General features: G+C 35.1%; 1 protein-coding gene across 2 annotated transcripts in view; it reads right to left on the bottom strand.

Annotated features, from left to right (window-relative positions):
* UNC13C (unc-13 homolog C) overlaps nucleotides 1-22,855 on the bottom strand; it is a 790,070-nt gene that overhangs the window by 195,305 nt on the left and 571,910 nt on the right. For both annotated transcript variants that reach the window (XM_049705963.1, XM_049705964.1), the window contains one exon: nucleotides 19,583-19,716. In XM_049705963.1, the coding sequence (XP_049561920.1) occupies nucleotides 19,583-19,716 (134 nt within the window). The remainder of the gene's footprint in view (nucleotides 1-19,582; nucleotides 19,717-22,855) is intronic.

A 22,855-nucleotide genomic window follows, 5' to 3' on the forward strand; every position in this document is an offset into this window, starting at 1 on the left:
TATGTATAACCAAATCACTTTTCTGTACACCAGAAACTAACACAATATTATAAATTAATTATATTTCAATTCAAAAAAAGAAACATGCGTCATAATGGAAAGGGACATTTTACTTAATTTGCACTAAGTACAAATTACTAAACACAATAAAGGTAAGAGTATATGATACAGAAGTATATACTGGTGCAGTCATTCACAGAAGTTATTTGAAGAAAGTTAAGACTTGTATGTACTTTTCGAGGAGGATAAAGATTAACTGGTGGAAGGGATAAGCTATGCACCCCAGTTAATGGTTGTAATTACCATAAGAAAAGACTCTCAAAGTGACTTTTAAAATATTTTTCCTTTAATCTAGACTGTTCAATCAAATAACTTCAAAACAGGGAATCTAAAAATAAGCTATTAGTGTCAGGATTTTCTCAGTTGCATAAGCAATGTCAAGTTTGATTTTCATTCTTGAAAAACTGAGGTTTAAGGGTTCTCATTATTACTGTTGAGGATTTAACAAAAACTTAAACCAAAACCAAACTACCACTTAAAATAAAAACAACACACACAAAAAATACACACTAGATATATAAAAGGCAAAGGGATAATACTATTAATACAAGAAGAATTGTTACAAATCTGAAGAAAAAGAGGGATATTAGAAAAGATGGCTGAGATGAATGGACAATCTAAAAATTAAACAACACAAAAACCTAGTAAATATAGAAAAAGCATGCTCACTTCTCTAATATTCAAAGAAATTTCAATTAAAATAATAGTAAAATTTTTTTACTAAGGACATTTCAGACTACAAAACAAGCAGAAAATATTAATGAAAATTCAGGACCTGTTTGAACCTGATTTACAAAAGCTATTTAATGACTCTCTACAGGCTTTCAGTTTTTATGTTATTCCGATACCTGCATTATTTCTACTCCCTTCTCTCCTGTGTCCCAGGAGTCCCCTCCATAGACTGCATCATCATGGTGTTATATGAAACTACAAAATAATATGCACCTATTAAAAAGAGCAAGATAGGTCTGCCTATATTGACATGAAAAGATGTCTGTCAAGCTGTTTTAAGTGAACAAAGCAAATTACAGATTAGTGTACATATTATCCTATATTTTGTAAAAAAAAAAAAAAAAAAGTAAAAATAAATATTATTAAATGAATTTCTATGCTTATACATGCACAAAATAGTAGTTGGAAAAAATACACCCAACTACTGAAAATTTGTAAGGAGTGGGTAAGGGAGTCTTATTTTTGGTTTTTATTTGTTTTCTTCATAAAAATGATACATAAACATTTAGAACTTTCACTTTCTACTTCGAATAGGCCTGTGAAGTTGAATATGATCATTTTAATAAACACAAAAATTTAAATAAATTCTGAAATAAACATCAAAGGGCATTTTACTAAATACTGTAATTATTTTTATAAAGCTAAATAACATTCATTTATTTCTCACAAAATTCCTATTTGATTGTTGTCATTCTCATTTTTCAAATGAGGAACTGGTGGTTAGAATTAGAGCCTTGAGCTCTTTTCCCAAAGCTCATGATCTCTCCAATAAAGAAGCAGCAAATATTCAATTTTTTTTGATACTTAGAAGAGGCATAAAGATAACTTTGACTACACGCATTTTAGACTTAGGAACGTTAGAGATTAAGAAACATGTCCTAAAACAGGAAACACATCGATGACAGAATCAATAATAGAGCTTATGCTTCTTGACCATATTTCTTTTTCATTCTTTTTCTTATGACAATAACAGAAATTCCGAAGCATTGAAAATGTCTTCACAGCTAATTCTTTTGTTTTGTTTTGTTTAAGCCTATTGATTTTGCCTTAAAATATTTACAGTTCAAATCATTAGCTTCATATTTTATGTAATAGTCTATCTTTACATTTAAATCTCAAGATTTACTTCTTGCCAAGCTCTGATTCCATACAGAAGATAATCTTTGGGGTCTGAGACATTACTCTGATATCTGTTTTACAAGTTTTGCTTATTGTGTATTATGACATGCTAGCTTCAAATTTGGTTTTCTTACTATTACCTATAGGAAATAATAGATATCCTTGTGCTAGAAAAAAATAACTCAAAGATCCTTTGTTTACCTAATCGTTACATAAGTTCTTCTGAAGTCTATATTTTTATTTTACTTTACTACCTCTCTATGGTATTTTTGGTGCATTTGGAAGTACTTCTCTGGCTCTGTCTTACATAAATCCTACTTAAATAAAAAACCTCAGTAGTCAGCCCTGAATCCAGATAGCACACTTGGTCATCCACCTCTTCCGCAATCCACAGCATCTTCTCCTTTCTACTCTCCTGTGGATTCTTCCTTTGACATACCCTTAGAATTTGTCCCTGCCCTGCTCCTACTGTCACATCTCCAGTTCAAGTCTTTACCCTCCCTTACCTCAAGAGGTGAACTAACCTGTTAGTTTATCTATTTGCTCCATTTCTTCCTCTTCAAATTCATCCTCTATACTACCACCTAATTTACCTTTTAAGAATATAGGCTGTAGTATTTCAAACCACTACTTTAAAACCATCAATTGTTTGTCACACATTCATTAGCATAGAGAAGTTTCAACTCATTAAGATGACTTGCCTGGCCAATGACAATCTGACCCCCACTTTATCGCTACTCTACTCTATCTCTACTCTATCTCTATCTATCTCTACTCTCCAACACTTTCTATCTCTATCTCTCCAACACTTTCCATGCTCTAGCCACCCAGACTACTTATAATTTCTTAACATATCTGATGTCCCATGTCTTCTGATCACTTTCCCCTAACTGTTCTCTCTCTTCCTCAATTTCCATTTGATCATAAATACTTTGTTCCTTCAAAGCACAGCTCCTCCCGCTAAAGTCTTTTGTTGTAATGAAGGCAGAATTAGCAGTGATTAATTAGCTGTGAGGGATAAGGGCAAAGGAAAGTTTACAGTGACTATAAACTGAATCATAGCACACTTAATATTAACAGTTAGTGATAGCATTGGTGCTTTGCACTGTGTAAATTCCATAATTTTACTGTTGCCACAAGATTTAACTTATCTAGTCTAATTTTATTGACATTTGCTTTATAGTTCAGAACTGATGAAGTAACATGAATTTTTTTTCTCTTTAAGCAGTTTTGGCTAGCATTAGAAAACAATTCTCCATCTAGCATCTCTTCACTAACAGATAATATTAATTGTGCTTATATAATCTTCTATATACATATTTTTATATTTGCATTTATTTATTTGTATATATGTATGTATGTATATTTCCTCTCCATGCAATATAAACAGAAGCCAGGATATAACCTGGTGACAACATCTGCAAAGCTAACAGTTTCCAAAATAACTTCTTTATTCCTACCTACTCACTGAAAAAGGGGAGAAAAATTCACAACTATATACAACCAATAAGAGAAGGAAATCAGAGCTTGGAATGAGAGGAGAGACACCAAGTATTTCTCATAACAGATTTTATCAAGTTCTGAGTAACTACTAGCTAGATTCTACGTTCCCATTTTTAAGGGGCAACAAAATAATCATATTCCCATAAGAGTGTATTTTTGCACTGTGTTCAAATTTCCTTTGTAGATATGAAAATATATAATCTCACTCTGGCATCAAATTTTATATGCTATGTCTATGTGGTCTCCTCAGTATCAAATAATGATTCAAATGGCAGAGTTGTTTTCTTCCAACACATTCCACAGTTGAATATTTCTGCCTTTTCTTTGGGCTGGCTAAGAAGTCTACACCATTTGCACATTTGCCAGAGGCTTATTTTCTGTAATTTAACGCAGTTCTGGCTATTTCCTGTGCACAAGTCACAGAAGTGTAATGTAGTGGTTAAGCCTCAATGTAATCCAAAAGACAGAGATTTGATTTCTCCTCTGCTACTTAACTAATTGACCCAGTGGAGCACTGAGTAATCTCTTTAAAACTCAATTTCCTCATCTGTCAAATGGGGATAATAATAATTGCAACTTGGGCCTTTCTAGGGCTGTTACGAGGATTAAATGAGATTTTACACGTATATAACTTGTACACAGCCACTGGCCACAGTGAACACTCAATAAAGGCTTGCTGCTGCTGATAAGGAAATTTTAACTATAAATAAGACATACAAGAAAATATTATTTAGACTCCACTGATTTCTAATGTGAAATAAATTATCATAGAAAATGAATGGAAGTTTACATTTGTTTTGCTAGTTATTAGTCTCCAGGAAAAAAAATTGCTAATAAAATTAATAGCAATAAACTTGATTGCAGAGGGAAATTATTATATACTAACAGGAGTAAACTGGTTTCACAAATTTCAGAAATCTCTAGCCATACACTAACAATTTATATGCTAATTATAAATGAATTCCAAACTATGATACAAGCAGGACTAAAAGAGTTTTTAACTTTCCATGACCATTTCCTAACCTCATAGACATTAGTATATATATATAAAAGTTAAAACAAGTACCCATATAATATGGTACATTAAATACTCATATTTCATTATTCATATTTAAAAAATAAAATTGGTCCTCTTCATCCTGGTCCAAGTTAATGTACACAAATTGAATTCTAGAATGTATAGCTTCACCTCTTCTTCATTTTCCATGTAGTTATAGCTTAACTTAGTCTATTATTTACAAAAAGAGGTTTAATGAAATAACTGATCCATTCCAACATTATTTGAATGTCTCCTGTTTTTAATTTGCAGCAATTAATACAAAGCATGTTTTAAACCTTGACGCCTATGAGACACAACAATTTAATAAACCAATTTATTATCTTGAAAATGTCTTAGTGAAATAAGGAAAACACAATCTTCTACTGCCAAATTTGATAATACTGATTCATTAGTCACAACAGATAAAATTAGAATCCATTAAATGTGAAGGTTTTTTTTTTGCGGTTTGCCGGCCTCTCACTGTTGTGGCCTCTCCCGTTGCGGAGCACAGGCTCTGGACGCGCAGGCTCAGCAGCCATGGCTCACGGGCCCAGCCGCTCCGCGGCATGTGGGATCTTCCCGGACCGGGGCACAAACCCGTGTCCCCTGCATCGGCACAGGGACTCTCAACCACTGCGCCACCAGGGAAGCCCTGAAGTATTGTTTTCACATGCAAAGTTTGCCTTTGAAGATAAGTGTATTCATTGTTACAAATGAGTAAGCAATGGTTCTGATATGTGTCATGTATGCAACTGAAGCTTCACTGTCACAGTCAGAAGTCAAGACATTTAGCTTGCTCCGCTCTTTTAACATTGTTATCTTTTTTTAAAATTAGCTTTTGTTAACATGTTCTCCATTTAAGAGAACTAGACTTGCCTTAGTGCAATTAACTGCCATTACCATGGAGAGAGAGAACCACGGATAATGAACTTTATTAAGTAGGACTCTACTAGTAAATTACAAACTAGCCTTACAAGTTAAAGCTATATTAAAGGGCAACTAAAACGTATCATAACATTGCAGTTCAGGGTGAAAGTTAGCTTAAGCATTTGTGTGTGAACTCAACAACTGGACATTTCCTGTGGTGATCATCTTTCCTTTTGTACTTAAGTTCTCTTGTACTAAAAAGCAAGTAGGTCACTAATGCCATTTAAACCCAACTACCCTTTTATCTTTTTGTTTTCTCTTTATTTACGTCTACAACCTAAGGTATTATTTAATAAACTTGGATCTTTAAATACATAATTTAAATATGAAAAATAAAATTTGGGATGGATCTCGATTAACTACTGAAATCAGCATTTTGTAAGACAGTGAAGATGTCACCTGGCAGGGGCAAAGGAGGTGGAGATGGCAGAAACAGCTTTAAAAAATGTGGGTAATGTGCTTGGGGTGAAGAGTAAACAGAATTTACTGACCTCAGGTCACGTTTCTCAAGCTACTCCAGTGTTTCCAGATTACAGACCTGGGGAAAGCAAGTCCTCATATTCACGTTGGAGGCAGAGAGCTTGAGGCACTGAACGCCGAGAGATGGGAGTTAACATCTGATGAGCATCTAGTTAATGACAAGCACTGGGCTAGGTGCTTCTAAGCATTATCTCCTCGAATCCGGATAATGGTCCTCTGTGTTTTAACTCCCAAATTTTTCAGATTGAACTCCCAATTTTTCCAGTTTTAACTCCCAATCTTTCACATGTGGAAAACAGTCCAAAAAATGTTGCAAAACTTTTCTAAGGTCTTATGGCTCAGTCTCTCTCACGCAAAAATATTAGATCACTAAGCCACTCAAGCCACACTGATCTTTGCATACTTAAAACATAGTCCTCTTTCTTTATTTTCACTTATTACTGAAGTACTCACCTCATTAAAAAATACTAAGGTGGTTTACAAAATATAATAAGATGAGATTTGTCTTCAAAGTAGAGACCTTAATGCCTGTTGGATGACTGACCGACAAACATCTTGCCTGCCCGAGCAGCAGTGGAGGGAGACCCTTCCATCTAAAAGTTGTTTCCCAAGTGTAATGTATAATTATGAATGGATCTCAAGGACACTGCATTGTTACAAAGATTGCTTAGAACTAGTTCCCTTAAATCGTCTCACTATCGTTCAGCATTCACTTTTATCTGTCTGTATTCATTGAAAAAGCACATGTACTGTCTGATTGTTTCTGTCTGGTGCCAATAAAATTAATATCAAATTTCTGCTAAGAGTTTCCCACAATAAACTTTTAGCAGGCCATTTATGGTAAAGAGCTTGGATGTGATTTTACTAAACCAAAGCAACCATCTATTGTTCTGTCTCAATTACATGTTAGGAAGGGAGAAGGGAGTATCACTGAGAAAAATCTGTAATTGGCCTTAGACAAAGGCAGAGGCAGGATAAGTATGGAAGTGGCAAATTTTATACACCCAATAAACATGAGTCTGGAGCCCAGCAGAACACTGCAGGCCCCCCCCCCTTCCACCCCCAAGTACTAGAGAGTTGTTTTACACATACTAAAACTGCCACCAGAGGTAAAAAAGCTAACTGCATGATGACCAGACTGTAGCCGTGACATAAACTGCTCCAACTTGAACAGTACTGAATCTATGGGTAGCACAATTCCAAGAACTGGCCTCAAGACAATGGGATTAACATTATTGCTCATAATAATCTGTATCTTTGTGGGTATCAAAATAATTGTAGCTTGCCCTGCCCATATATGTAAGCGACAACTAAAATTGTCAGCAAAGAGATGCTACAGACCCACGTTGACAATTTCCACTCTGAGAATACAGCACCCTATGTCAGTATGAAGAAGGTACAGAAGATAGACCTTGGCCCCTAATCCCATAGAAATGGAATGACGTTCTGACAAGTGAGGATCTGTCAGCAGCTCTTTGCAGGAAACCACCCTCAGCAGGAAGCCCCTGTTCCTGTCACTTTAGTAAAGCTATATTGTAACTAACTTTTAAACCAGGCACCCCCATGCTCTACTTATCTCTGGCCCAAGTGCACCTTTCAAATCTTTTAATCAATACCTTGCCTGACTTGTCAGTTCTTCCCATTGATCAAAGAAGTAGAAATGAAGAATAAGCAATGAAATGTAGAAATGAAGATTACCAGATCTCTCCCCTAGCTTCCCCTCCAGTCATCTCCCGAACAAACTGTGTGATCAAACTGTGTGAATGAGATACCATCTAGAGGAAGATCACAAGAAGTCAAACAGCCTGCATGCAGTGGGGGGATGGTGACAACTCTGACCCCCTATCTCTATGATTAACTGAGATTACTTCCCTCCTTTCCCTTAAATGTTTCATGATCAAGCAGAATTTTTGGAGGTGGTTCTTGGGGGATGTTGAGTCCATCATCTCCCCAGACTATGGACATTCTGATTAAAGGCACCTGTCGTTTGCTGCCAACATTTGTGAGTGTGTAACTGATTTTGTAAGTGGGAGCAGCAGGACCCCCATTCGATAACAAGTGGAACTTCATCTCTTCATCTGAAACTGTGCTAAGGTGGTAAAAATAAGAAAAGACATGGTCTTTTCCTTCAAAAACTTTTTAGCATAGTGGAAGAAACAGATTTATATACATATACTCATAGTACCATACTATAAATGCAATGATAGAATGTAAATTCATGGATGAACCATAATGTGGCACCTATACATCTTGGATGCATTAGGGAAGACTAGCTGGAAGACGTAATGCTTCAGTTAAGTCTTAAATCTTAAGGGTAAAGCAAAGTGTGGAGGGAACTTGGAGTTAGATAGTAGAAAGTCCATTAAGTGTTTTGTAAAACTATCTTTGCTGAAGAAAAAAAATAACTAAAAAAACAAAAACAAACAAACAAAACAAACAAGAAACCTGACTAACCAAATTACTACTTCTCATTCTCTCTAACCTAAGGAAATACTGGCCACATACCAGGTGACAGCAACTGAAATATGGACATGAAAGCAAAGTGTTGCAGTCTGTTTGCCTTGTCATCTATGGGAATCTGCAGCTCCATCCAATAAATAAAGGAGCCACTTTTACGGCATCAACTCTTCCTACTGTTTCTCCCATTGATTAAGCCCCAATCACATGGCCTTTCTTGCTGCTACTCCAGCATGCCAGGCTTCACCTCTGAAACTTTGTACTTGCTATTGATTCTCCTGTTTACAGTTACCAAAGCTTAGTTTATGTTTGCCTTCCTCTGATCCACGCTTCAATTCAAATGTCACTTTCTCCAAGAGTCCTTTTGTAGCCATTGAAATTGACATATTAGCACTGATCTTCACTTCTGCCAAGTCATTGTTTTCAGTATTGTCTTGCTTTACCTTCTCCATAGCATTTATCAATACCTGAAACATGGTATTATCTGTTTATTTTTAGGTGCCTTGCCATCTAACTCCTCTCCCCCCCAGGAAAAGTAATAAAGAACTTTTTTTGTCTTGTTTATTGCTGAATCTCCAGTTTGTAACATATTGCCCAGTAATCAACATAAGTTAAATGAATGAAACCTTCTAAACCAATGGTAGCCATCACTATCTCCAAATAACAGCTCTGCAACAGACCTAGAGAACAACCAGTTTAGAATCCAGCAGGAGGACACAGGGGGCCTCCAGGAAGAAAATATGTTTAAAAAAAAAGAGAAGAAAAATGAGGATATAAAAATAAAATGATATTAGACATAGAAATGTAGAAAGGTATGAAGTTAGATTCTATAGAGTTATTAAATGTGGGCCTTGGTTCTGACATTTCTTGCACCTAATCCACAAGGGAAAACTGATCATTTTTGTGTATCCTAAATGCTTGGGAAGCAAGGTTTTTAACACAGAGAATTCTAGAAAAAAAAAATTCTTTCATGGTTTCTCCTGAGGGTGCCAGTGAGTATGCACTACACATTTACATTTTTCTTACAGTAAATTACAAATTGTATGCGTTTTGTCTATTGGTTTATATACAACTACAACTGGTGCCATCATATGGCATATCTTGCACTTTAAACTTCTGTCATTATTGTTTCAGGTTTATCATGACCAGATTCAGATTAATCACTGAGACATCAGAAATGTCTGGATGGACCTAAAGGATTAATGCCCTGACTTATGGGATTTTTCCCCACAGTTAATCATTTTGTTAATGCAGAGGGTTGCTTAGATTCTAATTCTGCCACTTACTAACTGTGCTTCAGTTTCATCGTCTGCACTTTGGGGATGTTAACAGCACTGATTCTATTATAATTACATTTAGGATTCAATTAAACATTCAACTGTGAAAAATGCTTAGTACAGTGTCTGGCTCCAATGAATTTCCCATAGTTCCCTATACGATGGTTGTAATATTTATAACGTAGATATCTAGTTGTACATAAATCATCTGGCAAGCATAATAGACTGAAAATCCAAGATGAACCTTTTGTTTTCTCTATGATGTGCAGTCAGGGAGGCAGAAAATTGAAATCTTCAGAAGTGACTGAATTAGTACAATTCTTAGTTAGCAATCTTACAACAGTACTCTTATGCTCTTAGAAAAATATTATTATTCTTTCCAGATAACGTGTTATTGTTTTGGGAATTTGCAGAGAAACACCTTATCTATTTTAAAATTTAAGTCGGCTGTAATTAACATTAGTAAAAGCTTTCAAAATGACTTCTTTTTTGTGTGTGTGCTTTTATTCAGGTAGTGTTAGCCCAGGTTTTCAGATTTTCTGGCTATCCATTCTCCCCAATGTAAACCCTAGCTCTGCAGAACTGTTTACTCATAGGAAATATATTGTTTGCTTATATCCCAGCAATTGAAATTGGAAGCATTCCTTTACACTTCAACAGCAACCTAACTGCAACTATAGTGGAATACACATGTTGCTCCATGTACTATCATAATGGTTTAGTTATGCTACTTTGGCTATAAGGATCACAGCTCAAGTAACTGCAAATAACTAGAAGGTAATTTTGATAAGTATACTTTGCACAATGGAGAAACAAGACTAAACTGCCTTGCCACGTTGTACTGGAACCCAAGGAAAGCTGAACTAGGTTTAACAGATGGAGCAAACACTAGTAGTCAGTCTCCTTGCACCAGGAACAAAAAGCTCCTTCCGAGGTGAAGGCATTAGGGGAGTGCGGTGAGTGACCACCGTCAGGATCCTCACCTAAGAAGTCCACCAGGGCTTCCCTGGTGGCGCAGTGGTTGAGAGTCCGCCTGCCGATGCAGGGGACACGGGTTCGTGCCCCAGTCCGGGAAGATCCCACATGTCGCGGAACGGCTGGGCCCGTAAGCCATGGCTGCTGAGCCTGCGTGTCTGGAGCCTGTGCTCCGCAACGGGAGAGGCCACAACAGTGAGAGGCCCACGTACCGCAAAAAAAAAAAAAAAAAAAAAAAGTCCACCAATACCAAGACTCTGCTATTCTCATCGTTTCTGCTTTTCCTTGCAAGCATCCTTTCCCTTCTTTTACTGAAAACTGCCTTCTTCTCCAACCATGTTTATCTCCTGGCTTCTATTTACACATCATTTTGATTTATTCTTAATTTTGGATCACTTACTATAGCCATCTCCAAACTCATAACCTTTCAATGTCTATTCTTGTCAACTATCTCAATCTCTGGATTTCTTAGTCTAATTCCAAATCTAGTTTTTTTATTAGATTACCTTAACAAGGGATTAAGGTGAGGAATTTGATCTCAGAATGACCTGTGATTGTGGCAGGCACAGCTTAAGGTTCATGTTTGATTTTGTATATCTCTTTCCGGATTAAATCTTTGTGGCCCCAGCTTTGCATAGTACCTGGCAACCATCAAATATTCAATACATATTTATTTAAATGAGAATTTTAATGAAAAATAATAAAAGTAAATAGAGCAGAAAAAAAGAATGGAATAAAAATCTTTAAAAGAAAGAACTGAATATTTGCCTTATCTTTCCTATACTTGCTCTATTTCAGGGTAATGATACACGAAATTTTCACATACTGCGATATGGGGAAGTCATTCTGGCTTATATATGAGTTAACTTGAATTTTATGCTAACTAAAGCAGCCTGTTTGTGGCCTATCAAACATAAGCTGTGCTTGTGTTTTAATTATTAAAAAGCAGGGTGTACTGAGCAGAAGTAAAGAAAGACCATGTTAAAAATAAAGATTAGATGCCTCCCTTTCCGGGGCACCAATGCTGGTACTCCTTCGATGATAAGACTCCCTTCCCAGGTGCCAAGGCTATACTGACTCACCGTGTACGTGCTGATTTGTTTTTTTTGACACCTTGAAGGAATGTATCCCTGGCTTGTTTCATGTTCTTTGTTCTGACAAGATATAAAACTGTGCTGATAACCATGCTTCTATGGAGCAGTTCCTTGGAGTTTTCTGGGAGGCTGTTTTCTAGGCTAGAGTTCTCAGTCTGACTCAAATAAAATTCTTTTCTATTTCTAATATAGGTTATTTATTGATTATTTTCATCGACAATAACCAGATAAGCAGCCCTAGTTGATGAAGGCAAGTCCTTCTTTACAGAAAAATTCTAACTAAATGTTGAACAAATAACATTATAAAATCACAATTTTGCCATCCCTAATTGAATAACTTATTCTGAAATGATTATAAATAAATGAAAGCATTAGAGGAGAGGTCAACAGAAACACTGAAATGGAAGGATCAGGCTGGCAGCACTGATCAATCTTGGCATGACCACAGGGGGAACAACCAGACTTAATGTGACCGCGGATGTGATGGAGTATGAAGTACACAGAGTCACCTGTGAGTTATTCTTGAAAAACAAACAAACAAAAAAGGAATTGAAAGATAGCCTTTAAGCTAATGCTCAGCTATGGGGAGTACAGAATACGGTGGAACAAATTAAATATAAGAAAGAGACAAGCAGAATGATCCAGAAAGTAGAACATTCTAAAGGACAATGAACATGGCTTCTTTAAGAAAGTAGTGGCATGGATAAAAGAGAAGTTAAGGGAGAGGAATTACGAGGAAAGAGACTTATGACACAAAATAACCAAAATGTAGTATGTGGACCTCATCTGAATCCTGACTAAAACAAAACAAATGTAAAAAGGGATTTTTAAAGAAAAACAGCAGCATTTGATTACGGGAAGGGGTACACGATACTAATGCATTACTGTTAGTGTTATTAGTTGTGAGAATGACATTGTCATATGTAAGAAAATAACCGTAATTTTTAGGGATGAAATGATATATGTCTGAGATTTGTTTAAAAGAATTCAGCAAAGGAAAAAAAAATAATAAAGCTCAATGTATAGGTGAAGAAAATATGACAAAATCTTAGTAATCGTTGAGTTTGAGTTATGGATATACAGCTCCATTGTATACTCTCTCTACTTCTTAGCATAATGAACAGTTTTGTAACAAAGTTTTAAATAGAAAAATAATTTAGGGAAGCCACAGTGCAAGCAAAGACATCAACAGCTTTAATATTTGAAGAGCATTAGTTCCAAAACAGAAAGAAGAAGATGTACATCTTTGATCAAAGTAGCTTAAACCCAATTTTCTCACTGCAGCAAATGAAGCACACTATGTTTTAAAACATAAAATTTGAAAATAATGTTATGGCTCATCCCACAGCCTTGACAAAATAAAAGCAGCATACCTCATCTTCACAAATGAAACAGATTTTTGAAAATTGTTCCATTTTCTATTCAACATATTGGAGCCTCTCTGATATATACTCTTAATGCAGAGAGAAAATAAATTGAGCCTTCACTGTGGCTCAATACTTTGGAAAGATGCTAAAAGAAATTACAGACAATAATAAAATACATGCAAATACACAGGACCATAGAATGGATGAAACATATTTTTGCTTACATTTTGGTCAGCATTACAAAAACAAAGTAATGTTAAGTCAGAATAATTTAAATAATCAGAGTAAAATTACACAAATATTTTAAAAGATATAAGATTTCTTACTCTCAAGCATATTTAGTGAACCTCCCCTACATTATACATTTGGTTGTCATCAGTCTAAAGGAATTTCACAGCTAAGTATACAATTGCTTACTGCATATGATTCATGGAAGTCATACAGATAGCCAAATCTCTATATATCCAAATATAACTCACTGTATACTTCTTTTAACTATGTACTTCCTTACACTGAGACTTCCTCCTGAATTTATTATCTCAATTAATGGTGCTCCCATAAATACAGCGTGTTCATTGTCTCCATCTTCTTTCCTAACCTTCCACTCAATGCAGTTAGTCAACAAGATCTCTTGATTTATCTCCTAAATATTTCTCAGATCTGATCCTACCTCTCCATCATCTTATCCAAAGTCCTCATATTTTCTCACTGGATTACTGCTGGAGCCACTTAACAGTTATCTACACTTACAAAAGAAAGAACATAATAAGAAATAGAGAAGACACCAATTTACTTTAAAACCAAAAACAATATTGAGATTTAATGAAACCAAAATCTGTTTCTTTTTTTTTTTTCAGAAGACTAATAAAATTCATAAATGGCTAGCCAGTTAGACAGGAAAACAGAAGATACAAAATATCAATATTAAGAATGAGAGAAGAGAAATGACTTCAGATTTTATAGACATTAAAGGCATAATAGAGAAATGTCATGAGCAACTGTACAACAGCAAATTGCCACTTAGATTAAATGGAAAAATTCCTTGAAAGACAAATAACAAAAACACAATCAAGAACAAGCAGTTTTGGGAGGAACCAAGATGGCAACATAGGAACTTCCCTCCACCCACAGATGCAATGAATGTACAACAACACTACACATGGAGAAATTCCCACTGAGAGAAATCCAGTGGCTCATAGGACTATGGCAAATAAAGACGCATTTGTCAGTGGGTGCACATCACTCCCTGTGGCTGTCTCCTCAAGGCTCAGCCCAGAAAGAGCAGGTAAAAATGCCCATCTCCCAGTCTTGCCCTGGAGGGATTTGACTGCATACTTTACAAGTTAATGCTTGAGGGTCTGGCTTCTAATTTAGCATGCATCTAAAGGCTGGCTGAGATCTTTCTTAGAGCCCAGAGGAGCTGGTGGGCACTTCCCTGCATTCTCCCTCTTGCTTGATCCAACAATGAAACCAAACCACCAGTACTTCCCTGGAAGGAGCCTGTCCACATATTTAATACATCAACTTTTATGGCTGCAAGCTGAGGGATGGGTTCCCAAATCATGTAGCTCTGATAGCCAGTGGGTCTTTCATTCACAAGTCCCACAGGACTAGAGCAAACAAAACAAGCAGCTTTTCAACAGGTGCAGAAGCACCCTGCTTGTCCCTCCCCCACTGTCATGGCTATCCACCTGGGCTCAGTGCAGAGGAAGCAGGCAATAATGCCCATCTTCCAATTTCTCCTTCCAAGGGGCTTAACTATATCTTTTCCCATCTATTGCCTGAGGGTACAGCTTTTAGTTAGCCTGCATCTAGGTGCTGACTTTTATCCTTTTCCTTGAAACACTGACCGGTCTTGGCACACCCTCAATTAGGGAGCCACTAAGAACAAAGATGGCAGCTTGGACAACCATAAAGGTTTGAGAGACAACCAGGAGCTTGGGCTGGGCTGATTGATGAGACAGTCTGTCTAGACTGGGAGAGGTGGTTGTCTAATCTAATGTGCAGAAACCAACACAAAGAGTCAAGGAAAATGAAAAAAAAAATAATAAGGAAATATGTTCCAAACAAAAGAACAAGATAAATCACCTGTAACTGACCTTAATAAAATAGAGATAAGTGATTTACCCAATAGAGAGTTCAAAATAATGGTCATAAAGATGCTCACTGAGGTCAGAGAACAATGCATGAACAAAGTGAGGATTTCAGCAAAGAGAAAATATAAAAGACAAAGAGAGAATCCTAAAAGTAGCAAGATAAAAGGAGTTTGTTACACTGAAGGGGATCCCCGTAAGACTATCAGTGAATTTTTCAGCAGAAATTTTGCAAGCCAGGAGGGAGTGGAATGATTTTTCAGAATGCTGAAAGAGAAAACCTGCCAACCAATAATAGTCTACATGGCAAAGTTGTCCTTCAGAATTGAAGGAGAGACAAAGAGTTTTCCAGACAAAAGCCGAAGTTAATCACTAAAAGACCCATAGATATACAGATCAATAGAACAGAGAGTACAGAATTGGACTCACACATATAATTAATTGATTTTTGACAAAGTTACCAAAGCAATTCGATGGGGATAGGATAATTTTTCTAACAAATAGAGCTGAAAAGATTAAACATATGAAAAAAATCCCAAATAATCTTAAACTCTATATCATACCGTATACAAAAAATAACTGGAGATGAACCACAGATCTCAATGTAAGATATCTAGAAGAAAACTACAGTATTGCAACTTGACTCGGGGTGTTGCAACATTTTCTTAAGTAGGACACAGAAAGCCCGAATTATAAAAGAAAATAATCAACAAATTGGACTACTCTATCAATTATTTTCTTAAAAACAGCTCTCCAAAAGAAACTAGTAATAAATGGAAGAGAAAGTCACAAACTAGGAGAAAATATTGCAACATTTACATAACAGTAGACCTTTATTTAGTATAATTAAAGAGCCATTACAACTCATTAATAAGAAGATAAACATCTCAATTTGGAAATGGCAAAAAGATTTGAACAGACATTTCACCAAAGAAGATATATGTATTGCAAATAAGCAGATGAAAAGATGGTCAATATCAGTTCTTAGGAAAGTGCAAATTAAAACCACAAGGAGATAACACTACACTTATTTGAATGGCTAAAAGTAAAAAGTCTAATTGTACTAAGTGTTGGAAATATACAAACACTTTGGAAAGTGGTTTGGCAGTTTTAAGAAATATTAAACATGTACATATTACATGACCCAAGGAAAATAAAAGAATATGTCTACACAAAATCTTGCAAACAAATATTCACAGAAACCTAATCTTGAAAAAAAATCCAAATTTACCCCCTAACCTTAACCCTAACCCTAAGAGACGAATGGATAAACATTTTGTGGTGTATCTATATAGTAGAATATTACTCAGAAATAAAAGGAGATGAAGTACTGATACCCGCAACCACCTGGATGAATCTCAAAATAGTTGTAATTAGTGAAAGAAATTAGACAAAGAAATGTACATAATATATTATTCCTTTATACAAAAGGATAAAAATTTCTAACTAATTTGTTGTATTAGAAAGCAGACCATTGGTTGCCTGGGGTGGGTTGCATAAGGCACACAGAAACTTATTGGGGTTACAGATATCTTTATTATCTTGATTGTGGTGATGGTTTCATGGTTAGATGCATATGTCAAAACTAATCAAATTTTTAACTGTATTCAGTTATACCTCAATACATCTATTTAAAAGGGAGAGAGAGACCCACATTGAAAGATCTGAAAATACTGTGCTTAATAGTTTTCAGTTTCAATGAAATAGAAACACCTGGAAAGCCACTTCATAAAATTAATCTTTAAAATGTGAAGATGTATCACTCAAGGAAATACTCTAGTACATCAGTTAATCAATGGAGTAGGAACAGAGAGAACAGATACCAATTACACATATGGATTTACTTTAATGTATTCATTAATTCAACCAATATGTATGCCTGGATACATACTGGTGTACAAAATAAAACAAATCCTTCCCCTCATGTTTACTTTCTGCAACTATTATAAACTGTTATCAAACTTGAATAAGCAAATGCTTGCAATATTTTTTAAGTCAAAATAACCATGAATACTTCATTCAATTAATTATTTATATCAATAATCTTAGATATTAAAAACAAGAAAGATATAAAAATAAGACCTATCTTTTTAAATCATCCGTTCTCTTGCCATTACCTTCAAAATAAAAACCAAAACTTGTTTTAGCTGGACATGTCCTTCACAAACTGACCTGTGCCTTCATACTCTGGTGTATACAAACCACACAAGGGATACTTTATTAATAATGCAGACTTCTGTGCCAAATTCAGATTTTAACTCCGTAGATTTGGGATGGAGCTCAGAATCTGCATTCGCAACTATCAGCCTATTTGATCCTAATAGTCTAACTACCCAGTGAGATAATTAGTGATGCCTAAATGTGATGACACATTGCACAAATAAAGAAACATGCATGAATGGAAATCTCACCAAATTACACAAATGCAACATTGGCCACTAAGAGCACACCTTGCTATCTAGGTGAGTTCACTTAAAATATAGATTTAATTAAATGAGAAACAAAATGCAATGATCCTTAGTAAGCAAAAAATCTTTAGAACATCTTCAAAATCTGAGCAAATACAATCATAAAGCATAGATTCCCAACAGAGGGAAAGCGTTCAGCTTTATTAGAACTAGGTTTTCATTGGAACAAAAGTGACTCCAAACTGACACTATAAACAAAAATAAAAAGCAAGACAAAGACATTTCTCTTCTTTCCTTGTGTCCTTGCTCATTTTTATACTTAGTAGACTTAATTTAGCTCATAATTTAAAATTTATTTTTGCCATAAGTAAATGCATTCCCTCCACTTCCTTTAACACAGTCACAAAAAAGTAACTAAAATCTTCGTATATCTTTAATGGTATATGATTAAGGATGATTCTGGGGAACTTTGATTCCATGATTTTATAATGTTATCTTTTAATAGTCATATCCTGAATATTTGGTAAATGTAAAGAATTCATTTGATTAAAAATAAAATCCTTTCTAATAACCTTTAATTAGCATTTCTCAGCAGATGTTTGTTTTCATTCCATTCTCATTAATCAACTGACCTACCCCAGCCCGAGGGCACAGTCTTAAAACAAGTTATTGATGTCCCTACCTTTAGGAAATCTACTGTATCTTCAAGAAAGATCCAAAGAATGAATGAGAAAACATATCTAGCCCACAAAGCTGTCCAGGAGGAACTGAGGACATGCCATATGTTAAAAGAGAGGATCTAGTCCTGAGCTATCAGAAAAGAATAAGAGAAAGTCTCTACAGATGGTCATCATGATACACTCTGGCATGAGGCAGAAAAGGTGGATATAAGGGGAAAAGGAAGAAGAAAGTGTAAAGGTAAACCTAATGATGCTGTCATTGCCTATCAAAGAGAGGAATACTTTCTCCACATTTAGAAGAAATTCAGGGCAGGTGAAAATGGGTGGTGAAGAAACAGGAAAAGATAAAAATTGGAATACTTACAGGTATTTCTTCTATAATTGGAATTTCAATTGTATTCCACACAAGCTTTTTGACCCTAACTGTCTTGACCAGTACAAAAAATTAGAAATAATAAAACCAGTTCTCCATATTAAGCCTGAATGTACATCATGGTCTGTCTACTTTTGCTATTCCTGCTGCCCACAGGTTTTCAGGTATGACCAATATGTCAGGATATTCTCTCCATTACCAGATTGCAAATGCCCTGCGGGCAGAGTCAGCTGTTATTTTGGTTGTATAGCTCTCGACGTGTGGGTGTGAAATAAATCCTAAATGTGCAACATTAAAGGTGGACTGGATCTTGGAAATTATCTGGTAATATATCCTTATTTTATATATGAGGAAACTGAGACCCAGGGAAATTAGATAATTTGCCCAAGGTCTCATAGCTAGTGTTAAGTTGATAAGTTGATGATTTCAGAGTCTTCTAGAACAGCCACGAATTTTAATTCATCTGCCTTGCTAACCTGCTCATAATTTATAAATTCTATGCATGGAGGCATAGGCTTAGGTTATTTGAGAAAATGGACTTGTTCTCTTAAATACTGCATTAAATTTGTTACATCTAGCATACACAACTATTTTGAAATCAAGTTTTTTTGAAAAATCCTTACTATTAATAAAGTCACGGTGGAATACGTTAATGCTCTTTAACATTCTTTTTAGTTTTGGGGGATTGCATTTTTTTTTATTTTAAGACAATGAAACAAACCAGTGGAAAGAAGAAATTTTTCTACATCAACTAAAAATAAATTTGTGGGAAATATTTGTCTCCATATCCAAATAATCACTCTGTATGAGGCTGAAACTAAAAATTCATAATATCACTGAATTAATATTTACTGATAAAAGTAAAAATATACTGCTTTCTATAGCTTGATTTTGGAAAAGTTTGTCATTGTCATGAGAGTATAAGCCATACTTCAAATATTTTGTTTTCTTAAGTTTAGTGGAATAAAATCCATTTATTACCAAAACAGCGTACTTACTGATTCAGGACAGGAGTGTAGGCAGTTTTATCCTCATCAATAATCGTGACCATCAGTGTAATAAGTTGGGGCCAAAAATCCAAATTCTTGGTGGTTGGTCCCTGATCTTCCCGAGGAATGTCCCGTTTCTTACTCTGCTCACAAGATCACACAACATGCAAAAGAAAAGGTTAAATGGTATGACTTTAGTTAGATGTCACTGTCAAACAGGAGGATTAGAGAAAAGGGGTAATGGAACAACTCTCAGATCATGCTGGCCAAAGCTATTAAATTCAGGTTTCCTCTCTTCATTGAATGCATCCCATAGGGTAAGGTCACAATGGCCAGGCTTGAACTCCTAAATACTTTGGTTCTGGAATGGAGGTTTCTCTTCCTCTATTGCAGTTCATGACCTTAGGAATTATTATTGTAGAAATTATCCCTTTAATGTGGCTTCTTCCAAGGCAAAAGGTTGAATTCTGTTTGTACAATGAGGTGTGTGTGTTGTATATAAAATTTGTCCTGCCTAAATATTTTGTCCATAGTCACACTGGTAGTAAAGTGGGCTGAACTCAAGCAAGACTGCCTGGTTACAAAGCCAGTACTGTTAAATACGACAGCATATACAAGTTGCATGAATGGTCTGGAACTCTCTCATTCCACTCACAAATGTATATAGTTAACAAAAACTTCCTAAGTCTATCTTTCTTTTTTGTGCATGTATGTGTATTTAAATCATATTAGAATCCTTCTTGATTTACCATACTGAATGAATTCTCCACTCTCACCTGTAGGAAGAGTGTTGCCTCAATGATCTAAATTTACAGTGAGATTAACAGAGTATAATAACAATGTTGAATGTTTAACATCTAAACTTCATATTCAACAAACACAATTCCTTTGAACACACAAATAAATTATTCTGGTCACTTTGTTTGGTGGGCATTCTTCTTATAACACTTCTTTCACATGTACTTTTTTAAATTAGGCAAAAAAGATAAAGACAAGACAATTTTCACTCAAGTATATGACTCAGTGGGAAGCATACTGTTTCCTTGTTTTTGCTAAATTATTTATAATCTTATATATCCAGGATATCTGAAAGCTCCAATGTGTAGCTCAGGAAATTTATGGGCTCTCATACAAAAGGTGGATTTGATTTTACTTGATCCAATCTTTTGCCCTATCCAACTACCATGTCTTTTCCAAAGAACAGCCACCCTCTGCTGAATGGTTGTATGCCTATCGTCTAATGCTGCCCAAGACAGGTAACCAGATTTGGATGAGTCATCACACTATTATATTCTCACTTAAGTTAAAATATAATCCTGTATTAAATCCACTTACTGTTAGAGACCTCATACACAGACTATAATGCACCTTTAGGGACTTTAATTTTCCTAGGGTGCTTCCAAATGCTGTTGATTTACCTTTAAGCTCAAAATTTAACAGTTACTAAAAGTCGAAGAGCTAAAATAGTCAAAAAATTAGTGGCTAGGACAAATTACTTCAAATTGGCAGAATGAACTATAAGCAGTCTCCAAAGGACCTTAAGAATCTTATATATCTGGTCCCTGAGAACCACTTGAAACTCTGGCAGCCTTCCTCTTTTAATTCCTTAGGTACACCAAGGCACATCAGAAGATCTTTAATAAGAAAAAGGCAGCAAAAAAGGCTTACAAATGTCTCACTTTGCCTATTATTAAATTACATTTTCTATTGAAATTTATCTTTCTTTTATGAACAAGAATTTATTATGGTCACAATAACATAATTATTTATTCATTACATTAAGCTCAATAGATTTCCTTCTCTATGATGTAGTCAGAAAGCCAGAGAACCTGGTGAGTTGTGAAGATTGTAAGTAAAATTAGTTCTGATGGCAACGGTGGACTATATGAGAATACTATCATTAATCATCTTGATGTGTATATAGCCAAACTATATGCCTAACGTTTCAAGTAATGTGAATAAATAAAAATAAATGACTACTGATGACATGTCTAACACCAGAGTCACTTATCATCATTCTGCAAAGAGTGATCTGGGAAAGGGGAGAGACCAAAGTAGTTGAATATACATTAATTCCAAAGTCCCTTAGTTGTCACAGATTACTTTTTTATGACATCAGAGGATTACAGTTGGTAATGATTTTTGCATAAAATTCTGTATGCTGCATCAGAATAAACCAAACCTGATGCTGAGTCATGAAGTTTTTACGTACCACATATCAGTAGCATAAATCATGCTTTATGTATTTTACTAGTGCATTTGAATAAACTGCATGGTTGAAACATGTAGTACAACCATTATATAAGAATACTTGACTGCTTAGGGACTCAGTTTTTCTAAGTAACACTTTATGAATATTTAAGAAGTCTACTGGGGCATTTGAAATTGTGGTTGGAAAAATTAAGATAATGGCAGTAGAAATTCTGAAAGCTAGTAATAAGTGTATTAATATTTACTAAAACCCCTATGAATTAATATGTATCACAAGAAAAATTTAATAAAATATATTTATATTATATAAAAGTATAATATATATTAACCTCATTAATAACAAATAAAATACAATAGGTTTATAAAGCTATGACTTAGTATGTCAATCTTAATATGGTCATTGTTATTATAGTGTCTAAAAATTATTTTGTTAATAGATAATTGAGGAAAGAGATATGAAAGAAAGACTGTGAAAGTATAATGGGGAGAGAAATTTTTAAAAGTAGAAAGTCACCAGGGTGTAGGATCAGCTGAAAAACCTTCTAGTCATCATATTTATAAAGGATATTTCAAAACAAAAAGCTTGTACAGACAAGCTGATAAGATGTACATTATACTTTCACAATATCAAAGAAGAAAATATGAAGATACTCCATTAAGAAGAGATCAATATACAGAGAGAACCATTATATGTAAAAAAGTGTTGAAATAACAGATTATATCTTCATGGTAGTAAGACCTAGCAACACTTCTAAGGTTTCTACAACATATTTCTGTTCCATCCCATGTATTTGTTCAATAAGCATATAATTTTGAAATACCTCCTCTAAGGAGCTGGCCAGACAAGGGTTGGGGGGAGATATTTGGTAGAGTAATGCAGTGGGATGTTTAAATGCAAAGGCACATGACACTAATTGGGGAATTACTAGCAATGTGAGGCTGCAGGCTTTTGGCAAGTTTCTCTAACGTTAGTTCTACTGGATATTAGTGAGTATCTCTCTCTCTCTCTCACACACACACATGGTCCATGCTCAAATTGAGGAAATTTTGCTTAAATGAAGTTAAATACGT

Source organism: Orcinus orca, chromosome 2 (genome assembly GCF_937001465.1).
Source record: "Orcinus orca chromosome 2, mOrcOrc1.1, whole genome shotgun sequence".
NCBI lineage: Eukaryota > Metazoa > Chordata > Mammalia > Artiodactyla > Delphinidae > Orcinus > Orcinus orca.